The sequence below is a fragment of the Populus trichocarpa genome, chromosome 1, assembly GCF_000002775.5.
Source record: "Populus trichocarpa isolate Nisqually-1 chromosome 1, P.trichocarpa_v4.1, whole genome shotgun sequence".
NCBI lineage: Eukaryota > Viridiplantae > Streptophyta > Magnoliopsida > Malpighiales > Salicaceae > Populus > Populus trichocarpa.
This window is the reverse complement of record NC_037285.2, coordinates 38,651,219-38,671,610: the sequence shown is the minus strand read 5'-3', so window position 1 is coordinate 38,671,610 and position 20,392 is coordinate 38,651,219. Positions and strand designations below refer to the sequence as shown.

The 20,392-nt window shown below is 33.0% G+C and overlaps 2 protein-coding genes across 4 annotated transcripts; one reads left to right on the top strand and one right to left on the bottom strand.

Moving 5' to 3' along the window:
- The first annotated feature begins 1,977 nt into the window (after positions 1-1,977).
- LOC7485116 (transmembrane emp24 domain-containing protein p24beta2) lies at positions 1,978-13,004 on the top strand. 2 transcript variants are annotated; one of them, XM_024586784.2, is made up of 12 exons: positions 1,978-2,285; positions 2,386-2,713; positions 3,327-3,467; positions 3,607-3,738; positions 3,830-4,042; positions 4,228-4,452; positions 4,545-4,892; positions 5,122-5,619; positions 10,182-10,391; positions 11,907-12,093; positions 12,183-12,290; positions 12,714-13,004. In XM_024586784.2, the coding sequence occupies exons 1-12, from the start codon at positions 2,014-2,016 to the stop codon at positions 12,845-12,847; spliced, it is 2,796 nt and encodes a 931-aa protein (XP_024442552.2). In that variant the 5' UTR covers positions 1,978-2,013; the 3' UTR covers positions 12,848-13,004. The 2 variants fall into 2 exon arrangements, with proteins under 2 accessions (XP_024442552.2, XP_002300382.1); XM_002300346.4 differs by lacking the exons at positions 1,978-2,285; positions 2,386-2,713; positions 3,327-3,467; ... (3 more) ...; positions 4,545-4,892; positions 5,122-5,619 and adding an exon at positions 9,554-9,722.
- A 1,230-nt stretch (positions 13,005-14,234) lies between these two features.
- Positions 14,235-17,342, bottom strand: LOC7487551 (protein NOI4). 2 transcript variants are annotated; one of them, XM_024597610.2, is made up of 3 exons: positions 17,200-17,342; positions 15,347-15,532; positions 14,235-14,575 (listed from the first exon to the last, which is right to left on the bottom strand). In XM_024597610.2, exons 1-3 carry the CDS (start codon positions 17,203-17,205, stop codon positions 14,531-14,533), a joined length of 237 nt encoding a protein of 78 aa, XP_024453378.1. In that variant the 5' UTR covers positions 17,206-17,342; the 3' UTR covers positions 14,235-14,530. The 2 variants fall into 2 exon arrangements, with proteins under 2 accessions (XP_024453378.1, XP_024453373.1); XM_024597605.2 differs by having other exon boundaries at positions 17,148-17,302.
- Between the last annotated feature and the right edge of the window lie 3,050 nt (positions 17,343-20,392).

Genomic DNA, 20,392 nt, shown 5'->3' with positions numbered 1-20,392 from the left:
TTTTTTTTCTCCATTTCTTTTTTTTACCACATTACCTTATCTCATTTTTTTTTCTTGATCGGTGGATCTTAAATCTCATCTTTTAATCATTGAATTTTTATAAAATTTTATGTTGATTTTTGTTTAAATTAATTAATTTACAAATAAAACATGTATTTTGAAACATGACTAAACAACCATTATTAAAAATAACAACAATATACAAAAATAATATTAAAAAGCACAATTATATTTAAACTATATTATTTTTCAAATACTTTTCAACCTATATTATTCCCTTCAAACTTCTACCAAATTATTTTGTATTTAGATCACATTCCGGCTCCTCTCACGGCACCACTCCGTTCAAGGAATCCGCGCATGGATTCACTTTTCAATTTTTCAACTCCTAGAATTGCGTGAAAACTTTGGCTTCAATATATTCCTTTTTCGAGCACCAACCCTCCATCACCCTTTTCCCACTCAAAGATAAATCTGGCTATTATGAATCTTTTGTGGAACAAACATTGCTATCACTGGATATTGTTATTAAATTCAGCGTGATGTGGCAGCTTAATTCGGTGAGCCAGTCTGAGTCTGATTTCAAATTAAATAATGTAATCATTTGATCGATTTAAATAATTAATCAATAATTTAATTTAACTTTTTTTAAATAAAATATTAAAATAAAAATATAACCTACCTAACCTGTCACCCAAACCAAGCATGTTCATTTAACAACTTTGAACGGAGCTAGAATTATTTGTTAGGAGGGTCATAATTAATATAATAAAATATAATATTTATTTTATTTTATTATATATGAGTTATAAAAAAACCTGTATAATTTAGTTTTATTCAAATAACTTACTATAAACATATAATGATCTTTGTATAGGGTAAAAGGTTCGAAGAAATACCAAATTGAGTCAAAGCAACGAAGTTAATTTCATTTTCATAATATATTCATCACTTTAATGTTGTTGGTCTTTATATCTATCAAATATAAACATACAAAGTATATAAGAAACATTAGCTAAAACGAAACATTATTTATGTTCGATAAACTTTGAAATAAAGAAAAATATAATAAAGAACTATTCTCACTAGTCAACGCAGGTTCTTTGTAAACTGAGGCGCATTGGAGTTACTCAACCATAACTTTAACATTACACATTGGAGTTGGTTCACTAGGCTGCGAGTTATCAATATTTTTTTTTGAAAAAAAATCAAATTCTTCTTATTTTGTTCATGGTTCAACCTAAAATCAAAACATATATCGTGAGAAAAAATTGATAATTTTGGTGATTCTGCTAAAAACAAAACATAAAAAAAATCAAAGTATAATCAAAACAAACTAATAAAATATATCTAATTAATTAAAAAAAAGCACTATAACAAGAATTCAAAAAACAATTGGTAAAATTAGCAGATCTGAGAAAAAAATAAAGCAAAAATGATAGAATTATATAAAAAAACCTCATCAAATTATTAACAAACATCTCAAAACAAAATAAAAATAGATTTTAAATTTAAATTACCTTGTTTTATTTGATGAAAAATAAATTAATTGATGGCTCTGCTTTAATATTTATGTTGAAAAATTGTATTTATGATTTATATTTATATTTTTGTTTTTGACCGGCTGCATAATTTATTGTGCAAAGTAATGATTTTATATTTACAAGATTTATATTAGGACTATGTAAATTAATTTTTAAAAAATCAAATTGAAAAATCACACTTAATTATAGTAAGAAAACTCTTTTTTATAGAATAAAAAACCTCCTCCACACTTAATTACCTAATAATATATATATATATATATATATATATATATATATATATATATATATATATATATATTACAGCAGTGGAATATTTCAGGGAGGGTCCGGGCCCATGCTTGCCCCTCTTCCTTCCGCCCCTGTTTGCATGGGTCCATATTCAGACAAAAGTATATCTATCTATATATGTCGAGGTATTAACTTGAGGGTCATTTGTGATTCTGATCTGTTTGTGAATTATAGAGAGATGAGAAGTGAGAAGTATCTTCCTCTGTTCGAGACAAAGAGAGCTAGGGGTCTGGTCTTATTTAGGTCCTTTGCAGTGACTTTGTTTGTGGGCATATGTTTGATATTGTTTTACAGAGTAAGCAACATACCGAGAGATGGAGAAGAAGGGAGATGGGTTTGGATTGGGTTGCTTGGAGCTGAGCTCTGGTTCGGTTTTTACTGGATCCTCACACAAGCTCTCAGGTGGAACCAGGTTTACAGGCTCACCTTCAAGGACAGGCTCTCTCTAAGGTAAACAACAAAGTTTTTCTCTTCGTGCAGGAAATAAAGGGGAAAAGAATAGCTCTACGGAGCTCACATTAATGTTCTCGTTTCTATTGTGTCCGAACAGATATGAGAAAGACTTGCCTCGGGTGGACGTATTTGTGTGCACGGCAGACCCCGTGATAGAGCCACCGATAATGGTGATGAACACTGTTTTATCGGTCATGGCTTATGATTACCCACCGGAGAAGCTTGCCATTTACCTGTCGGATGATGCCGGATCGGATCTAACTTTCTATGCTCTCTTGGAGGCATCTAGATTTGCAAAACAATGGCTACCATATTGCAAGAAGTTCAACGTGCAACCAAGGTCACCAGCTGCTTATTTTGTATCCGAGTCTCCTACAGGAGACGGTGGCGGTCAGAGTCAGACTATGGACTTTATGGCAATCAAGGTAAAAGTCAACCTTTTCGCCCCTATTTACCTAATTAAACCTTGAGTGCTATAATCTTTCTTGTTTTTTCTTGACTTGCGGGTGTCCGAAGGCGCTGAGAGTGGGATTGACATATAATTTATCCAATTAATTAGGATTAAAATAGAAGAAGGAACAGAGGACTGGGTCATCCATGACGCACTCGGATAAGCAAGAACAGATTTGCTCCAATGAATCTGCAGTTGATGTGCAATAGTTAATTGTTTCTGTACAAATAAACTTCCTGCCTGCATTATTGATGAATAATTGAGCAGCTTCTGCTGATGTTTTTGTTTTAATTATTTTCTTCACCACTTAAATTATTGTCTAGACCGTTGGAAGTGATCACAACTTCTTACAAATATGTTTCATATATACTTCATGTGTGACACTTAGCCTTTTTTTTAAAAAAAATTTAAAAGTAAAAGATGCTGTGATTAATATAAATAGAGGAATGCTGTAAAACTTTTTAAACAGATTTCATATAATCAAGCATGTAAATTGATTTTTCATACAACCAATCATTTAAATTGATAGAATCCATATATATATTTAGTCATGTATAATTAATATAGCTTGCTATCCTTCTTCCTAGAATTTGTACCAAGAAATGGCGGATCGAATTGAAACAGCAACCATGTTAGGAAGAATCCCTGAAGAAGCACGCCTGGAACATGAGGGATTTTCTCAGTGGGATTCTTACTCATCGAAAAGAGATCATGACACCATTCTAAAAGCAAGAACTTTTGACACCAGTATATGCTAGCATTATTTTTCTTATTTCAATTTATATAATTATGGCTAGAAACTCGACCAGATAATTTCTCCGAACTAGCTGTTTGATAATTGTTTATTTTCTCTCTTCTTGCTGCCAGATTTTGATTGACGGGAAAGATCCATGTTCCACGGATACTGATGGGAGTGCATTGCCTACTTTAGTATACTTGGCTAGAGAAAAGAGACCCCAACATTTCCACAATTTCAAAGCTGGGGCTATGAATGCTTTGGTAAGCTGTATATGCTTGTTCGTTTACATGCTTATCGTGGGCAGTACCCCCAAGCAAGGATACTAACACATTTACGAAAATAAATGTGCAGATAAGAGTGTCATCAAAGATTAGCAATGGACAGATCGTTCTCAGTCTAGACTGTGATATGTACTCAAACGATCCACTAACTGTGCGGGATGCACTTTGCTTCTTCATGGATGAAGAAAAGAGCCATGACATTGCTTTTGTGCAGTTCCCACAGTGGTTCGCAAACGTTACTAAGAATGACCTATACAGCAGTTCCTTGCGTGTAATCACCAATGTGAGTAGTAGTATATACGTTGTATGTACATCATTGTTCAATCTTTTAATATTTCAAAGGAGAGGTTCGAGTTTCGAACTCAGAGATCTCTTAGGAGGAGCTGGATCTAATGCCAGCTGAGCTACCTTTCATTTCATGTTATGTCATTAATTATTTCACTTCTTTCTCACATGTTGATCATGAAGGTGGAATTCCATGGTACGGATGGTTATGGAGGCCCTCTTTATGTTGGAACTGGCTGCTTTCACAGGAGAGATACTCTCTGTGGAAGGGAATTCAGTCAGGATTCTAAGATTGAATGGAAAAAACATAACGATCATAGAAGACAACAAAGTGTTCACGAATTAGTAGAAGAAACAAAAACTCTTGCAAGCTGCACTTATGAGCAAAATACAAAATGGGGGAATGAGGTAAACATACAGCCTGCCTGCTTTTATCATTTGAAATTATAAAAGTAAAAGAAACATAGTTAAAATTTCATGAAATGAATGTTTGATTACAGACGGGGTTGAAATATGGATGTCCAGTGGAAGACGTGATTACAGGGTTGTCTATCCAATGCAAAGGATGGAAATCAGCATATTTCAATCCAGAAAGGAAAGCATTCTTAGGTCTTGCACCAACCACCTTACCTCAGGTACTTGTGCAACACAAACGATGGTCTGAAGGTGATTTTCAGATTTTGCTCTCCAAGTACAGCCCTGCATGGTATGCACATGGCAGGATCAGACTTGGCCTTCAACTGGGGTATTGCTGCTACTGTTTCTGGGCTTCTAACTGCTTCGCAACTCTGTACTACTCCATCGTTCCCTCGCTTTTTCTCCTGAAAGGCATATCCTTGTTTCCCCAGGTATTTTCTTCTTTTGTTTATCCCATTTCCTATCAAACGTGCCTTCACCTAATATCCCTATTCCGCAGTTACACGATTGACTTCTTACTAGTGCTAAAAAGACCCTCTAAAAACAGCTGCACTAGTTGGCTTAGCTAGGAGGACTCTTAAGGGAGATCCTTGAATATATAGGAGAATTACTTTTTCCGTAGAAGATGAGCTTGACTATATTTTGCTGCTACTGCTCCAGGTTTCAAGCCCATGGTTCCTACCATTTGCATATGTGATAGTTGCCAAATACATTTACAGCCTAGTTGAGTTTCTCTGGGCTGACGGGACAGTCCTAGGTTGGTGGAACGACCAAAGAATTTGGCTATATAAAAGAACAAGCTCCTATCTCTTCGCCACTATCGACACCATTTTAAAGACACTAGGATTTGGTGAAACAGCATTTGTAATCACAGACAAAGTAGCAGATGAAGACGTCTCGCAAAGATACGAGAAAGAGATGATGGAGTTTGGAGCCACCTCTCCAATGTTCGAAATCTTATCCACGCTTGCGATGCTCAATTTATTTTGCCTTGCCGGAACAGTGAAAAAGGTGATCATGAATGACAGCATTGATAGACTTCATGAGACAATGCCTTTGCAAATTCTACTTTGTGGGGTTTTGGTCATCGTCAACTTGCCTCTGTATCAAGGCCTTCTTCTAAGGAAGGACAAGGGCCGGATGCCATGCTCTGTTGCAGTTAAATCTTCTTTAGCAGCTCTCCTTGTTTGTACCACTTTTTCTTTCCTATAATAATTTCCTCTTCCTTTTTTTTTTATATTATAATTTCCAAGTTCAATCTAAGGAATTAATAAGATGTGCTTGCAAGAAATATCTCCTACCCATATTTCATTCATACATGCTTTTTTTAACAGTAATACCCAAGCAAAAAGTAAATGGGAAGAATCATCTTTCTTCATTGCGAAGGCTGATATCGAAGATTACTTGGGTATGAAAATTATACTTTGTATGCTTGATGAGATTGTTGGTCTTAGTGGCTGCTCGCTATCTCCATTGGTTTGATGGATACATGTTATATGCTGCTGTTTATTGTGTGATATGAATGATGCTTCATTGAAAAACTTGCTATTTAAAGAGTGTTTTATTATGGATTGAATATTTCTTTTAAAAAAATATATAAACAGGTTTTTACGACGTGTTTTTATATATTAAAAAATCTCTAGTGAAATTCAAAAAATTTATATATATATTTAATTAAATAAATTAAGAAAAAAATTATAAAACCTGATCCCTATTCAACCAAAGGTAACCAGCCAAATTCATTGCCTAGGTCATGGAATTAACTGGATTCAACAATTTTTTTTTCTATTTTTTTTTTATCTATAATAGACATCTATAAAATTAAAAACCAATCAAATATCAAGGTATTTGGAAGAAAAAAATATCAAAATGAAACAAATTACGTTACCTAGATAATAATCAATCAAATATTAAGTGATGAAATTGAAAAAAAATAAGTAAATTTTAAAAAAATCAAATTTTAATGAATAAAAATTTGAAAGAAAAAAAAAGACTCAGTCTCTCGAGTTAGAAAGCCCCAAAGCTCTTCTGCCTCCAGAAAAAGGCCCAGGCGCGAGGGCTTAGAGCAGCCCACACGCCTGGGCCTTATTTTTAAAATTTTTCTTAATGGACGGACGACCTGTCATCCGCTCCTTAATTCTTTGAAAAAGTCACCGAGGTAGATGACGCGTCGCCTACCTTGCTCAAATTCTGGGTTGCTGAAAAACCAAGCTAATATGTTTCAGACAAAGAAAATTATTTTTTCAACCGTATTTTGACTTGAAAAAAAACAAACCCTAAAATCTTTTTTCAACCATATTCATAGCCTCTGACAATCCAAAAATTGACTTAAAAATCCACAATAAACTCGGAACGAAAATTCCTTTCGAGTTCTGATCTACCTTTTTAGGAAAGTTTAAGGGAAATAAAAACACCTTGAATAAACTCTTCCCATCAAAAGAAACTCATTGACACCAAAATAACCCGTTTTCGTGGCCAGAATCGGTCTCAACCAAAACTTTCTCTACCACCGAAATCCCACCACTTTCTCTCTCCTCTCTTAAATCAGGGATCAAAAAAAAAAAAGAAAGTTTGTAACCAAAATTGGTTTTCATGAATTTTTAGGGACTAAAAGTATATAATTTGAAAAGTTGGAGGAACAAAGTGTAAACAGCTACAAGTTTAGAAAAACCATATTTTTTGCTGCTTTTGATTTTATTTTATTTTATTTTAGTCTCATTTATTTGAATCTTGCCCTTCCTTAATAGATGTGCTTTAATTGACCATCAATTTAGGTCTTAGGAGTGTGATTAGGTAAAAAAAAGAAGAAGAAGAAAAAAGACTAAAAATACAAATTATTGTGGCAATCCACAGTGATTTGTCTCTAGTTGAACAGTGGTGTGGGGAACAGTAATTCCCCTAAGCCTTTTAGAGTATTTCTTAATTATTCAACTATAGTTTTTACCAAATTTTAATTAATTGATAGTTAGGATATACAAAGCCCATATATAATATTTTATTGTAAGGATGAAACTAAAAAAATAATTTTAATTATACAAAAGGATTAAAAAAAAGCAATTAAAAGATTGAGGATTAAATTGAAATACAAAATAAATTTAATCTTTAATTAAAGGGTGAAATTGAAAAAAAAATCAATTTAATAACAAAAAAATCAAATGGATGGAGATCAAAATTGAAATAAGAAATACAAACAAATTTTTGATTGAATGGTGAAACTTAAAAGAAAAATCAATTTAACAAAAAACCTATAAAAAATAAAAAGAATGAGGACCAAATTGAAAAAAAATATATATGACAAATTAGGATTGAATGATGAAATTGAAAACAAATAAACTTCTACAATAGGGCTAATAACAAAAATTAGTAAATCAAAAGAATAAGGACTGAAGTTGAAATACCAACAACAAAGAGGACCAAGTTGCAATTTTTAAGGGAGGAGAGAGAAAAAAACAAAAAAAAGCCCTATTGGCAACAAAATGCCTCGCCGTCGTCGACACGCGCCATACCAACAGGAAAAGGACATGACAACGCTTTCAATAACACGATGGAAGGGTATTTTTTGAATGTTGAGAGGCATCACACATGCAACTCGTAATGCGCGGGCTCCTCTATGAGCATGCGCTTGTGTCACACGCACCGACATCTTTTTTCCATTTAAATAATATTTAATCTATGCAAAAAGATCAAATTGCTCTTTATGAAATAAGTAACAATAAAAAAAAACAAAGTGAAAGGACCAAAAGACCCCTGGACACATGTTTTATTTATTTTTTATTTTAAGGGTAAAGTAGCCATTTTACCGTGTTTTAAAAAGTGAAAAAAATATAAATATCTTTGTCTGTTAGTTTCAAAGATTGTAACTTAAAAGGTAATTGAGTCATTTTACTACACTTAAAAAAAAAACACATACATACCTGGTCAATCCTTTAGTAACTAATAAATCTTGAGAAAAGATCTAAATACCCTCCAAATCAAAGCATTTGATTTTTTTACAAGAATAAAAACATAATTACAATATTCTATTTGAATAATATAAATGAATATATGTCTAGTTAATGAGAAGGGTATATAAACAAGGATTATTTGACATTCCTAAGTCAAAGATAGCCCTTTATACCATTTGTGTTCATTATATGTTTGCCACGTGTATCTGTAATGCATATTTGAGTTATATGCAGAGAGCACGTGTTACCAAAAACTAAAAATATGAAAGGCTTGACCGGAGTTGAACAATAGTAAGTTATAACTTATTCATTGTAGTTTAACAAAATTAATAATTTATTTTGTGGTTTTAGAATCTATACATCTAAGGGCTTGTTTAGAAATGTGGTTATGGTTGATTTTCAAAATATTTTTTACTTGAAAATACATTAAAATAATATTTATTTTATTTTTTAAAAATTATTTTTGACATCAGCACATCAAAATGATCTAAAAATACTAAAAAAATATTAATTTAAAGTAAAAAAAAATAAAAATTTTTAAATTTTTTCAAAAACGTTTTTAAAACACAAAAATAAATATAACTAGTATTCTTAAATTTGTTTGCGATTAAAAGCTGTTTGGAATTCATTCCAAACAACATTTTTAAAACAAAATTAAATTTGTTTTTTTAAAAAATATTTTTTTATATTTTTAGATCGTTTTGATATAAAAAATAATTTTAAAAAAATAAAAAATATATATTTTAATTTATTTCCAAATAAAAAACACTTTAAAAAACAAATACTATCACACTTCCAAATATTCTCTATCTTTGATCAATTTCATGTTTCTTTTTAATTTGTTTTCCTTTGACAAATATAATAAAGAAAATAGAATTAGGTAAATAAGGAAATTTGACCAAGAAAGAAGGTCCTTTTACTACAAAAATTTAGAGAATGGTCAACATTAATCAAGGGATTACTTAATTTTAATATCAACAATTACTAATTAATTATTTATACAAGGACGCGAGGGATTAGAGGTGTAATTTACCCCCTCTTTGGCAGTCCAATGCCTTATAAAGGTCAACAGAGTAGTTGGTTTGGCCTGTAAGAACATGCCACGCAGATAGAAAAAGATTTATAGTGTACTCAAGCACAGGGAATCAAGGCTAGACGGAGACAAACCAAATCCTCGAGCAGAAGAGAAGAGAAGTACTTTGGTGTCCTCTTTGGTTCAAAAGTCGAAGGGTTTTCTCTCTCTTACATTTCGATAAACTTATTAATCATTCAGCTTATCGATTCAAATCCAATCCTTTAAATTCCAATAATTCAATGGTAAATTACCTTCACTTATCTTTTCTTTCTTTGATCGATTTGTTAATGAAGGAGTGATTTGATCCCTTTCTTTTTAATTATTATTGTTGCTGTTGTTTTAGCTTCAGAAGAAGAAAACCCTTTTCATTTCCTTGTTTCTCTTGGCAAGCAATCATAAGATCTAATGTAAATTATTGCTATGATTGTTAGGTTATTTTGATCCCTTCCTTTCTGTTTTCTCTTTGAAACACCATCTAATCTTTATTTTTATGAGCTAAATTTAATTATGGGGTTTTTTAGTTTTTTTCGTTTACAACTCCTCCTCGTTTTTTTATGTTTTTTTTTTTATTCTGCAGTTAATTATGTGTCTTACGTTTGTGTATTATTCATTACAATTTGGGGGTTATTTAATTCTGTATATTTTGATGATTTGCATAAGTTACAGACCCTGTACTTAGAAATTCTCCTTTCGATCCACAGATGGGAATTGCGCTAAAAGGATATTTTGTTGTTTTATTGCTGGCACTGTTATCAAGCCCAGAAGCCGTGTTTGGAATTAGATTTGTGATTGATAGGGAAGAATGCTTCTCTCATGATGTTAAATATGAAGGAGATACAGTTCATGTTTCCTTTGTTGTAGTTAAGGTTGATTCGTCTTGGCATTACAGCGATGATGGTGTTGATCTTGTGGTAAGCCCTCTCTATCTTTCTGACAGCTGGTTCTTTTCTTCTTTTTTTAATTCCTAGGTAGATTAATTTCCTAGGACTATCTTTTGATTTGCGTTATGCATAAGCAGGCATCACTGTTTGAAGTTCAATTCAACTGCGTGAGATATAATTTGGCCTTTCAGTTTTTGGCAGTTGAAGCAATGTGAAGATAACTATTCTAGCAACCTTTTGTCCTACTATTTATTTTTTCCGTGAATCTGCATGATTGTTCCCAATCCCTTGACCTCCTTGTACTAGCAGTAGTTCTGCATCTCTTAAACATGTCCCCTTCCTTCCCCTCACCCCATCTTGCTCTTCTTTCTTACTGGTAAAAAATCCAAAGGCCTAAGTGAGGCTTGCTTCTGGGCTGCAGTTCATCATCTTTCCGTGTCATATGAAATGTAAAACAAAGGATCACTTCCTTTTGCTTGGTATCTTTAGCATGTTTGAGGTTATTATGTTATGGTAGAAGCAGCAATGTTTATGAAGCTAGTCTATAATCCACTTAGATCATTTCAATAAGGCACTGGATGCGTGCTGATTCTGACATGTTTCTTCTGTTCCATGCCTGACAATTTATTTATTTCTGCTTTGGAAAGATTTTCCTCATCTTGTAGTTCTCTGGAATCAAACCTTTTTCTTTTTTTTTAATCTTCTAAATACTGGCAAAATGGTGTTTTGTATCCCTTTCAACTTAAATGTGTTATACGAACCATCATTGGTGTTCACAAGGAGAAATGGTTAGACTAGTAGCCATGAAGGCTAAAGGTTAAACCAGCATACCTGACATGTGTGGCAATATCATGTATTAGTCTAGAAAAAATTTATTTTGAGGAGAAGGTTTACATAGTTGATACTTGCAGAGATTTTATATCTGATAAACATGTTTGGAATAAGGCTTTCCCTTTACTTTTTTATTTTGACATCTATAAGTGCTTGCAAAAGTGATTGGAATGATAGAAATCATGGAGGTAGAGCCATTCATATATGATTTACGAATAATGGTATGTTGGATGGATGCCATCAGATGAATGGACAAGGATTATATGACAATCATTTTTGGAGTTTTTTGGTTACTTTTACAGGAAAGAAGCCTAAATTCTTAAGGCACACCGTTGGAGAACAGCAGTTAATAAGAAGCTTACAACAGGCATCTTGCTTCCATATTATGTAGATGGAGTAGAATATTGAAAGCTGCCAGGAACACAAACTTACAAATGACCAGAAATCCCATGTTCTCTTATTTGTCACTCGGATATTTAGTTGGAACACAGTTGTCTTAACTCAGAAGGCTTTCTCTAGATTGATATAGCCAAACTAACAGATTTCTCGGAAGTAGGATGATTTTTCATGTTTCTATATTTAGATTTTAATGGCTTTCAATGATGAGATTTCAACTATTATATGTCTCAAGTCTTATCAGGCTGGTAACAGTTGATACATTGTTATATTGTCAATCATTCCTGTCCTGACCCATCAACGGTTTTGAAATTGCAGGTGAAGGGACCTTCTGGTGATCAGATTCATGATTTCCGTGACAAGATAAGTGAGAAAATTGAGTTTGTGGCACATCAGAAAGGAGTCCACCGTTTTTGCTTCACTAACAAGTCTCCTTACCATGAAACCATTGACTTTGATGTCCATGTTGGTCACTTTTCATACTATGACGAGCATGCAAAGGATGGTAAGCAGTAATTTGGTGTACTTCATGTTTTGTACTTGCACTGAATCCTGAGAATGGTGAGGTGGTGTTGTTTTGTTGTATATTTGCAGAGCATTTTCAACCATTGTTGGAACAGATATCTAAATTAGAGGAGGCTCTTTACAACATTCAGTTTGAACAACATTGGCTAGAGGCTCAGACTGATCGCCAGGCAATTAGTATGTTCAAGATCTTTTCCCTTTTTTGTTATTTAATTGATGTAAGGTCTGTTTTTTTCACTTTTTCTTTCCTTTTTTGATGCCGAGACTTCACTAATCACACTTACCTATCTTTCTTCGGTTCTTCAGTCTTGTTAGTAGGACATTTTATTGGCTTCAATCTGAATAAGATATGCTGCATAGCTAGATTTTCTTACTACCTAAACTGTCAAAAACTTTTAAATTTGTAATTTCCTTGCCCCTCACTCTCACCTTTTATGCTGGGGTTGCTGTTGGTGGAAATAAAAATTAGTTAACACACCCAAATACACTTGATTCTTGTATTCCCAAGCTTCCAAAAGCATATATAACCCTTTTAGACAAAAGAATGAATTTCCTATAATCATTTTGTTGTCTAACAAATTTCACTGGTTGTGGATGCAGTAAATGATGCAATGAGCCGGAGGACGATTCACAAGGCCTTCTTTGAATCTGCAGCGCTTGTCGCTGCTAGTATTCTGCAAGTTTACCTGCTCCGCCGCCTGTTTGAGCGAAAGCTTGGGATGTCCAGAGTTTAGATTGGGCATGCTGCATGTTACTTGTACCAAGTGCAAGCTGAGCAGGATTTCAAACTTTTTTTTATTATATTTTGATGTTTTAGCGGGAAAAGAGCACCTGTAGACACCGCCTTTTAAAACTGTTTTTGATAATGGAATTAACTTTTATGGTTTTTCAGATGATTTTAGCTGTTCTTCAGGCAATCTTTGCCCTTGAGCAAGGCCCACAAGTTTTTTACTTGTGGAAACGGGATTCGAACTTGGCCTTCTCTTTAGAGAATATGTTGTCTTAAAACTGTTTTTGCATTTTCACCATCGGCCGCCAACTGAAGTGGGATTTCTTCGGCCATCCAGAAATATTTTCTCCGTAGTTTATAAAAAGCAAGCCCACAACTGGCTACGGGCCAGCTAACCAGTAGAGCAGAAGGATAACCTAATGCATCGCAAGGGTTTGCTTTCTTTATCCAATCCTCCAAAACTGTTTCAAGGTTTAGATCTAAAGTACTAGTAGCAAATGATGGAGGAATGACCAAGTGCCTTGGAACAAGGGAGGTGAAGGATTTCCTAATAATCTGAGAGTCAAGTTAACAAATTTAAAATATAGATGAGTAAAAATATTGAAAAATTGATTAAACTGAGAAAGCTAAAAAAAATAATTGATAATATCTGTTAGTTTATAAAATTGAATTAACTGATTAAAAAATCTAAAACAATTCCAATTTGGTTTGATTTTAATTAAATCCAAAAGTAATTCTCAACATCTGAATATAGTCATCTATTTCATGTTTGGAATGGTAGATGAAACCATTGTGTTGTTGGCAAACATTCTAAATGGAAGGTTATAGCCAAATATAGTCATTTATAAAATTATTCTTAGGTTATGCAAAGCATATATAGTTGATGATGCTATTGAAATGTTAGCAACAATGATCGAAAATGGTTATTAATCAAATAAAACTATTTACGTTGTTGATTGAAGGTATTAGTTTCTCTGGATCAAGAGCTCGAGCAATAAAGGTTTTTTTTTTTTAGATAATCATCGAGAGTACATTGAAAAAATGCTATTAAACCAACAGCCAAAGTAATGAAGTTATCTTAAAAGTCTTTAATGAACATTTTTTTTTTTGGTTTTGTTGGTTTTTAACAACATATACCAAACTGAACCAAAATCAATCGGTTTAAACGAGTTTCAATTTGGTTTTCATTTTGAATTAAAAAAAAAAAATCAATTTGGTTCTTGGTGACTCTTCTTTGCTCTCTAAAACCATTTCTTTGAAGCCTGACCTTTTATAATTTCAATTATTTTTTGCTGTAACATCTGCAACTCTGCTTTAAGATCTTCAATGCACCACCTTCCTGTGTTGCCAAGTTATAAAAGCTCTTCAGAAAAGAATTCAAAAAATATGTATTTCACAAACAAAGCCCATTTAATAATTGTACATGAAACAAAACGACACGAAAGCTCTACAGCTTACAACATGAGAGAAAGCAAAGAGAAGAAAAACATGTCGATGCATGATAGATACAATAATTGTGTATTTGCTCTTCCCCCCCCACCACAACTCAGTTTTACAACACAAAAAACAAATTCCAGGAGTACCCGTCGACACTCTACAGCTCCTATCTTCTTTGGTAAATACATTGTGGGGCCACAGATAGATGAACATACACTTCTCTTGAAGCTCTGACGTGGGAGAGGCACCGTCAAGAGTCCGCAGGAGGACTTTGGATACAGCAGAACCATTTTTTCTGAAAATCAGTAAATTATCCGCGTTAGAAAGAATGATAAACATAACACCCATGAGCTTGTTAGAAAAAAAAAAAAAAAACTGTAGCCCACCCATGAATTATATGTGACATTTCTATGCTGATAATTTTAGACGGAACTTGAAATGCAGCACTGAATAATATCTCACAATATTTATTATCTTTCCATTTCCAACCATCTAGATGGTGGGGTTTGCATTACAGTTGATAAGATGATAGCAGCATCCAAGTGGGAGAAAGACCAGATCAGAGAGTTCCATGCTCCATTCCCACAAGTTTTCCAAGCAGTGATCGCTTGCTCAGATGACATGGTTAGACTATCTGACCTTTTTCCCCCAGATTTATGTGGCCATAAATTTTGCAACTTTCCTCAATCATCCTAACTTCTGTTACAGCTAAAAATGATATCCTTTGAATTCTGATGCAAAATGACATACACAATATGATTGGCCACATGAAACTCAACAAAATCCAATCCAATATCTACCTGATAGGCTACATCAGTTTTTTTCTCTCTATTTTGTTGCATATTCAACCGGGTTTTCTTTAGTAGGTGAAAGCAATGGTAAATTCCTCACAGTTGAAAACTGACGCACACACAGGCATGGAAAAATAGCCATTCAAGCAAGCTGTTATACATTACTGGGAAAGGACATGATATCTTGGCTGCCTAATGCATGTGTCATTTGCGAGACACATACCTGCACTGTCGCAGAAGAAAATGCGTGGTTGTGTGATAAAATTAAAACTTACAGGCTGAGGTTTGGCAGGATTTACTCCAGACTTAACATGAGAATCATCAACCTTTCCTGGTGACTCCGGTTTGCCACCTGTCTTCTTCTCATCCCTTGCCTTATTAAATATCACAGTAAATCCCTCAGCTGATGCAGGATCATTGACATCCCATTCACCAAATTTTGGCAGTGGCCGACCTGTGTCCTGGTGGGAAGAAAGACAAGAAGAGAGTTGCTGTCAAGACCCTCACAGTTGTATAGATCAGGGGAGAGCCATACATCAAGTAGCAGTGGTTTTAAATTTAACATCAAGTACTACAAAAATTTAGAAATACAACTACAGATGTTCAGTACAATAACATCATAGTTTCACTGTGGTCCAATGAAGTCAAAGGAATCTCAACAAATAATAAACACAACCACCAAACTAACAAACCATGTGCTCTTGTTCTATAGAAATAATTCACCAGAACTGAAAACACAGTACTAAAATAAATGATAATGAGGAAACCACAAATCAGGTTTCAAATGATCTAGTATGCCATCACATATGCAGGAGCAGAAGAAGCTTAACAGCAAACATTTATAATTCTTAATGCCCATTGTCATATACATGAACACCACCTCTAGATAACTTAGGATCAAGAACTCTATTATCTATCTGATAGAGCTCAAATAGCCCATTACAGTCAACACCTTTTGATTATCTGCTACAGCATGCAAAACTTGGCAAGGGACAGATATGCATGGCTAAAAACACGTGCATATAAGCCAAAACCTTCCAAGTAATTATCCTGTAATTGTCAGTAAGAAATGTCAAATCTCACAAGGGTTCTACAAAATGCAACTTGCATTGTTATTTCAATTCTATATCGATACAGAAAAGGGCAAGGATGAAAAAAAAAACAGAAACTAAATGGCCTATTGGGCCTTGGGGGATTTAAGTGAGTGTGTGTGCCGAATCGTACCAAATCACTCAAACATTGGGTGATGACTTAGATACTGGAAAGATCCGGTGATGATCGCCACAAAAGAAAAAAAAAATGTAGTATAATGGATGAGACATGAGATAAAAATGGCTCATTTCTTAAGCAATGCTAACATATTCAACTCATCGCCTTCGATCATTCAACACACTTCCAAAATTCTAGTCGCTTCCTAACTACATGCATGTTTATGTTGGTAAGGCAACAGCATACCTGAACAGCAATCCTCTACATCACAAAATGACCTTTCTTGATTCTTACAAAAACAAAAAGGCTCTAAAATCACCCCCTAATGAAAGTTATGAATAGCTTCCCCATCTCCTATATTGCTCTTAGAGCTTGTAACTCTCTTAATTAACACAATGATATTGAAGGGATAAGCAAAAATGAAAATTTTCTAAATAAGCAATTACAGACACAAATATGTCAATCCAACATACTTACTCTTTTTTTAAATGCTCTGGGCATCACATAACATGTATAGTTCATTAATTACAAGTCATAAACATAAACCAAAAAATAATAATAAAAAAACTCCACTTCTCTACACATTAAATATAATTTCATAAACAGCTCTAACAAAAAGAAAATTAGTGGAAATGAAGAAAAAAAGGGACACAAAATGAGTTGATCAAGATTATATCCTTTAAAAATAAAAAGAATAAGAACCGAGATCAAACCAACATAATTTTTTTTTTTTAAAAAAAAAAATTTGTAACCAACTGAAAAGGCCAAACCATCAAAAATCTGACACAAATCAATCAAAAACCAGCAAAAAAAAAAAAAAGAAACAAATATAGACAGAAGCTGTAACGCATAAAAACACGCACATACTTGCACACAGGAATCAGTATACATATGTTCCACAGAGAGAGAAACTACATACCGACATGAATTCGAGAGAGAGAGAGACTTTTCAGCTAAAAATACTAATCAGAGAGAGCAGAGAGACAGGGAAAGAGAGAGTTTCCTTTTTTAGAGAGAGAGTGTAAAATGGGCCTGAAGCGGGCCTGTCTGTATTATAAAACATAAAGGAGTGAGAGTAACGGAGATGTTAAAGGCTGCCGTTAGTCCGTCGTCATCAATGACGTGGCAAGAGTGATTGAGAACGGCACGGGTAGTGAGCTGGAAAACGGCGTAATTGGGAGAGATGTTGGGCTGCTTGGAGGCAATCTGTACAATTGACTTGCTGGCACTCCTTTTGCTTTGTCTTATATATATTTTTTGTTTTTTTAGCCAATAATTAAACCATCGATGTCTTTTACAATTTATATATATTTTTAGTTTTAGATTTTTATTTTTTCTTGTTTTTATTTATTAAAGTGGATCTCTGGATCAGTTTGCGCACACCTTAATTAATTTTACAGGTCTTAAAATTAATAATTATGATATTTTTATTACTCTTGATATGCTTTTGTGGTAAACATGATTAAAATAAGGAAGTCTTGGAAATGTAAATTATGAAAAATCAAGATTGATTTTAATTAAAGAGGTGATTAAGAGCGCTTAACCCATTTCTTGTGTTTATTTCAATTAAAATCAATAGTTAAATGTCATTTGATTGCCTCATTAATCAGTAAGGATATGGACAAACAATTTTTCACATTCGATAAAGACAAAACCCATATATCAAATAGATGGTGTCAGTCACGCGACCTGCCATGACCAAAAATAAAAATAAAATAAAAAAATTAGAGATTGTGATCATATGCTAATCACATGATTAGTCATTCTCTCTCTCTCTAGTACCTTTATTCCAATATTTAAATAAAGGTACCTACAGCTCACAATATTTTTTTCGCTAAAATAATTAGAAATCCTTTCAAATATTTATCAAATTATAATACTAATCAAATTTATACGATATTGGAAAATAATCCCTTTTGATTTTATGGTCTTTTAGCCTTATAGCTTAGTGCACATATATTATTCATCCAAGTATATATTTTGCCCACATGGCGTGTCGAACCAAAAAAATGTAAAAAATATATAAACGCGGGAAGAAAATTTTTAATAGTGTTATTAAATTTGTCATAGCAGATTAATTTTAAAATTTCCTAACTTGGCTCCTTGTTTAAATTGGGTTTCAAATTAAACTATGTAGGAATTGTCTCGACGTGACTCAATTGACTTGACAGGTCCAAAAACAACACGGACAACCAACAAAACATGGTTTGACTTAAAAAAATCTAGAAAACTTATTTTTTTAAAATATTGAGATGACGATATATTGGATTGAGAGTTTCATAGCTTAACCTGTTAAATCCGCGACATTGGTCATGGACCATTGAGTTTAATAACTTTGTTTTTGAATGATTTTTATCTAATTATACGTAACAAAAATAGACACTTAAAAAATCGAGCACCAACTCAATGTCGTAATGTTTATTTGAGATCGTAATAACTCAATATAAAGCAAATTGAAACAAATTATAAAGTTTAATTCTCAATCAACCAAAGTTCACCTGTCAAACTTTCTATTCGGGTCATGGACTCTACTATATTTAATAATTTTATTTTTTTAAACTGATTTTTATTTAATACATGAGAACAAAGATAAATGCTCGCAAAATTGAATATTAATCAAATATCAAGTCGTTTATTTGAGACTAAGATAAACCTACATAAAGTAATACAAATTAAATTATGAAGACCTATTCAAAATTAATGGATAAAATGGTCTTACACTCATTTTGTTTTTTAAAAGAGATGCAAATAATATTATCTCTAGTATATCTTTAGCCAGTTTCCTTGGCTGAAAAGTCAGGACTTTGGCTTTTTAGGAAAAAAAAAAAGCTAAATTTCAATATTTTTCATTAAAAAACCCTCTAAATACCTAAATAAATCTATTTGTGGCATTAAATTAACACAAAACCAGTTTAAAAAACATAAAATCAACCTAAATCAAAAAATTGTTTAAGTCTCAATCTATATTTTCAAGCAAGATTAAGGTCTAAAACCACCCCAATAAAACTTTCATTATCAAACAGAACTTGTTGATATTAAGATCAAATTTTTTTATTGTAATATTATAACTAACCAATGATTTTTTCTTTCCTCTCTTACATGTAGAGACCATAGTTATTAAACCCGGCCCGGGGGTTGACCCGGCCAAGGGGCCGGGTCCCGGGTTTTAGGGGTCAACCCGGGTCAACTCGGGTCAACTCGGATTAACCCGGAAAAATTAAAAAAAAAATAAAGTTTTAATATTTCATATGAAAAAATCCATGTAAATATAAATTATACATATTATGAAGTTTAAAAGAATATTTTAAAAAGTTTTTTATCCCACATTAAAAAGATATTATGTTAAGCTTTTAAGTTAAAGTATTTAAACTAAAAAAGTTTTTTATCCCACATTGAAAAAACATAACTTTTTTTATGGGAACATGGAGTATATATATGAAAGGGCTTCAAATCCCACATTGAAAAAATATTATGTTATCCTTTTAAGTTGAAGTATTTAAACCAAAAGGTTTTTTATCCCACATTGAAAAAACATGGTTTTTTTCATGGGAACATAGTGTATATATATGAAAGGGCTTCAAATCCCACATTGAAAAAATATTATGTTATCCTTTTAAGTTGAAGTATTTAAACCAAAATGTTTTTTATCCCACAATGAAAAAACATGACTTTTTTCTTGGGAACATAGAGTATATATACTAATGTGTTTCAAATCCCACATTTGAAAAGAAAAGAAAAAGAAAAAAGAAAAAAAAAAAACCGGGTCTCATTCGGGTTCGCCCGGGTCCCGGGTCGACCCACCGGGTCACCCGGGTTTGGCCGGGCTGTTGCCACAGCCGGTCTTTTGTTAAACCCGGACCGGTCCAGCCACCGGGTCGACCCGCCGGGCCAGGCCGGGTTTAATAACTGTGGTAGAGACTAGAAACATAAATAAATAATTTTTTATACTAAAACTAAAATTTTAAAAATTGTAGGGATTGTTAAAGAAAGAAAAAGATTAATAGATAGACTAGAAACATACTTTTTTCACACAACTTTAAGCTTGTTCATGAAATTTCTCATTGTTTTACGTTTTGATTCTTTTTTGTTGAATTTTTTATTTTCTTGACAGA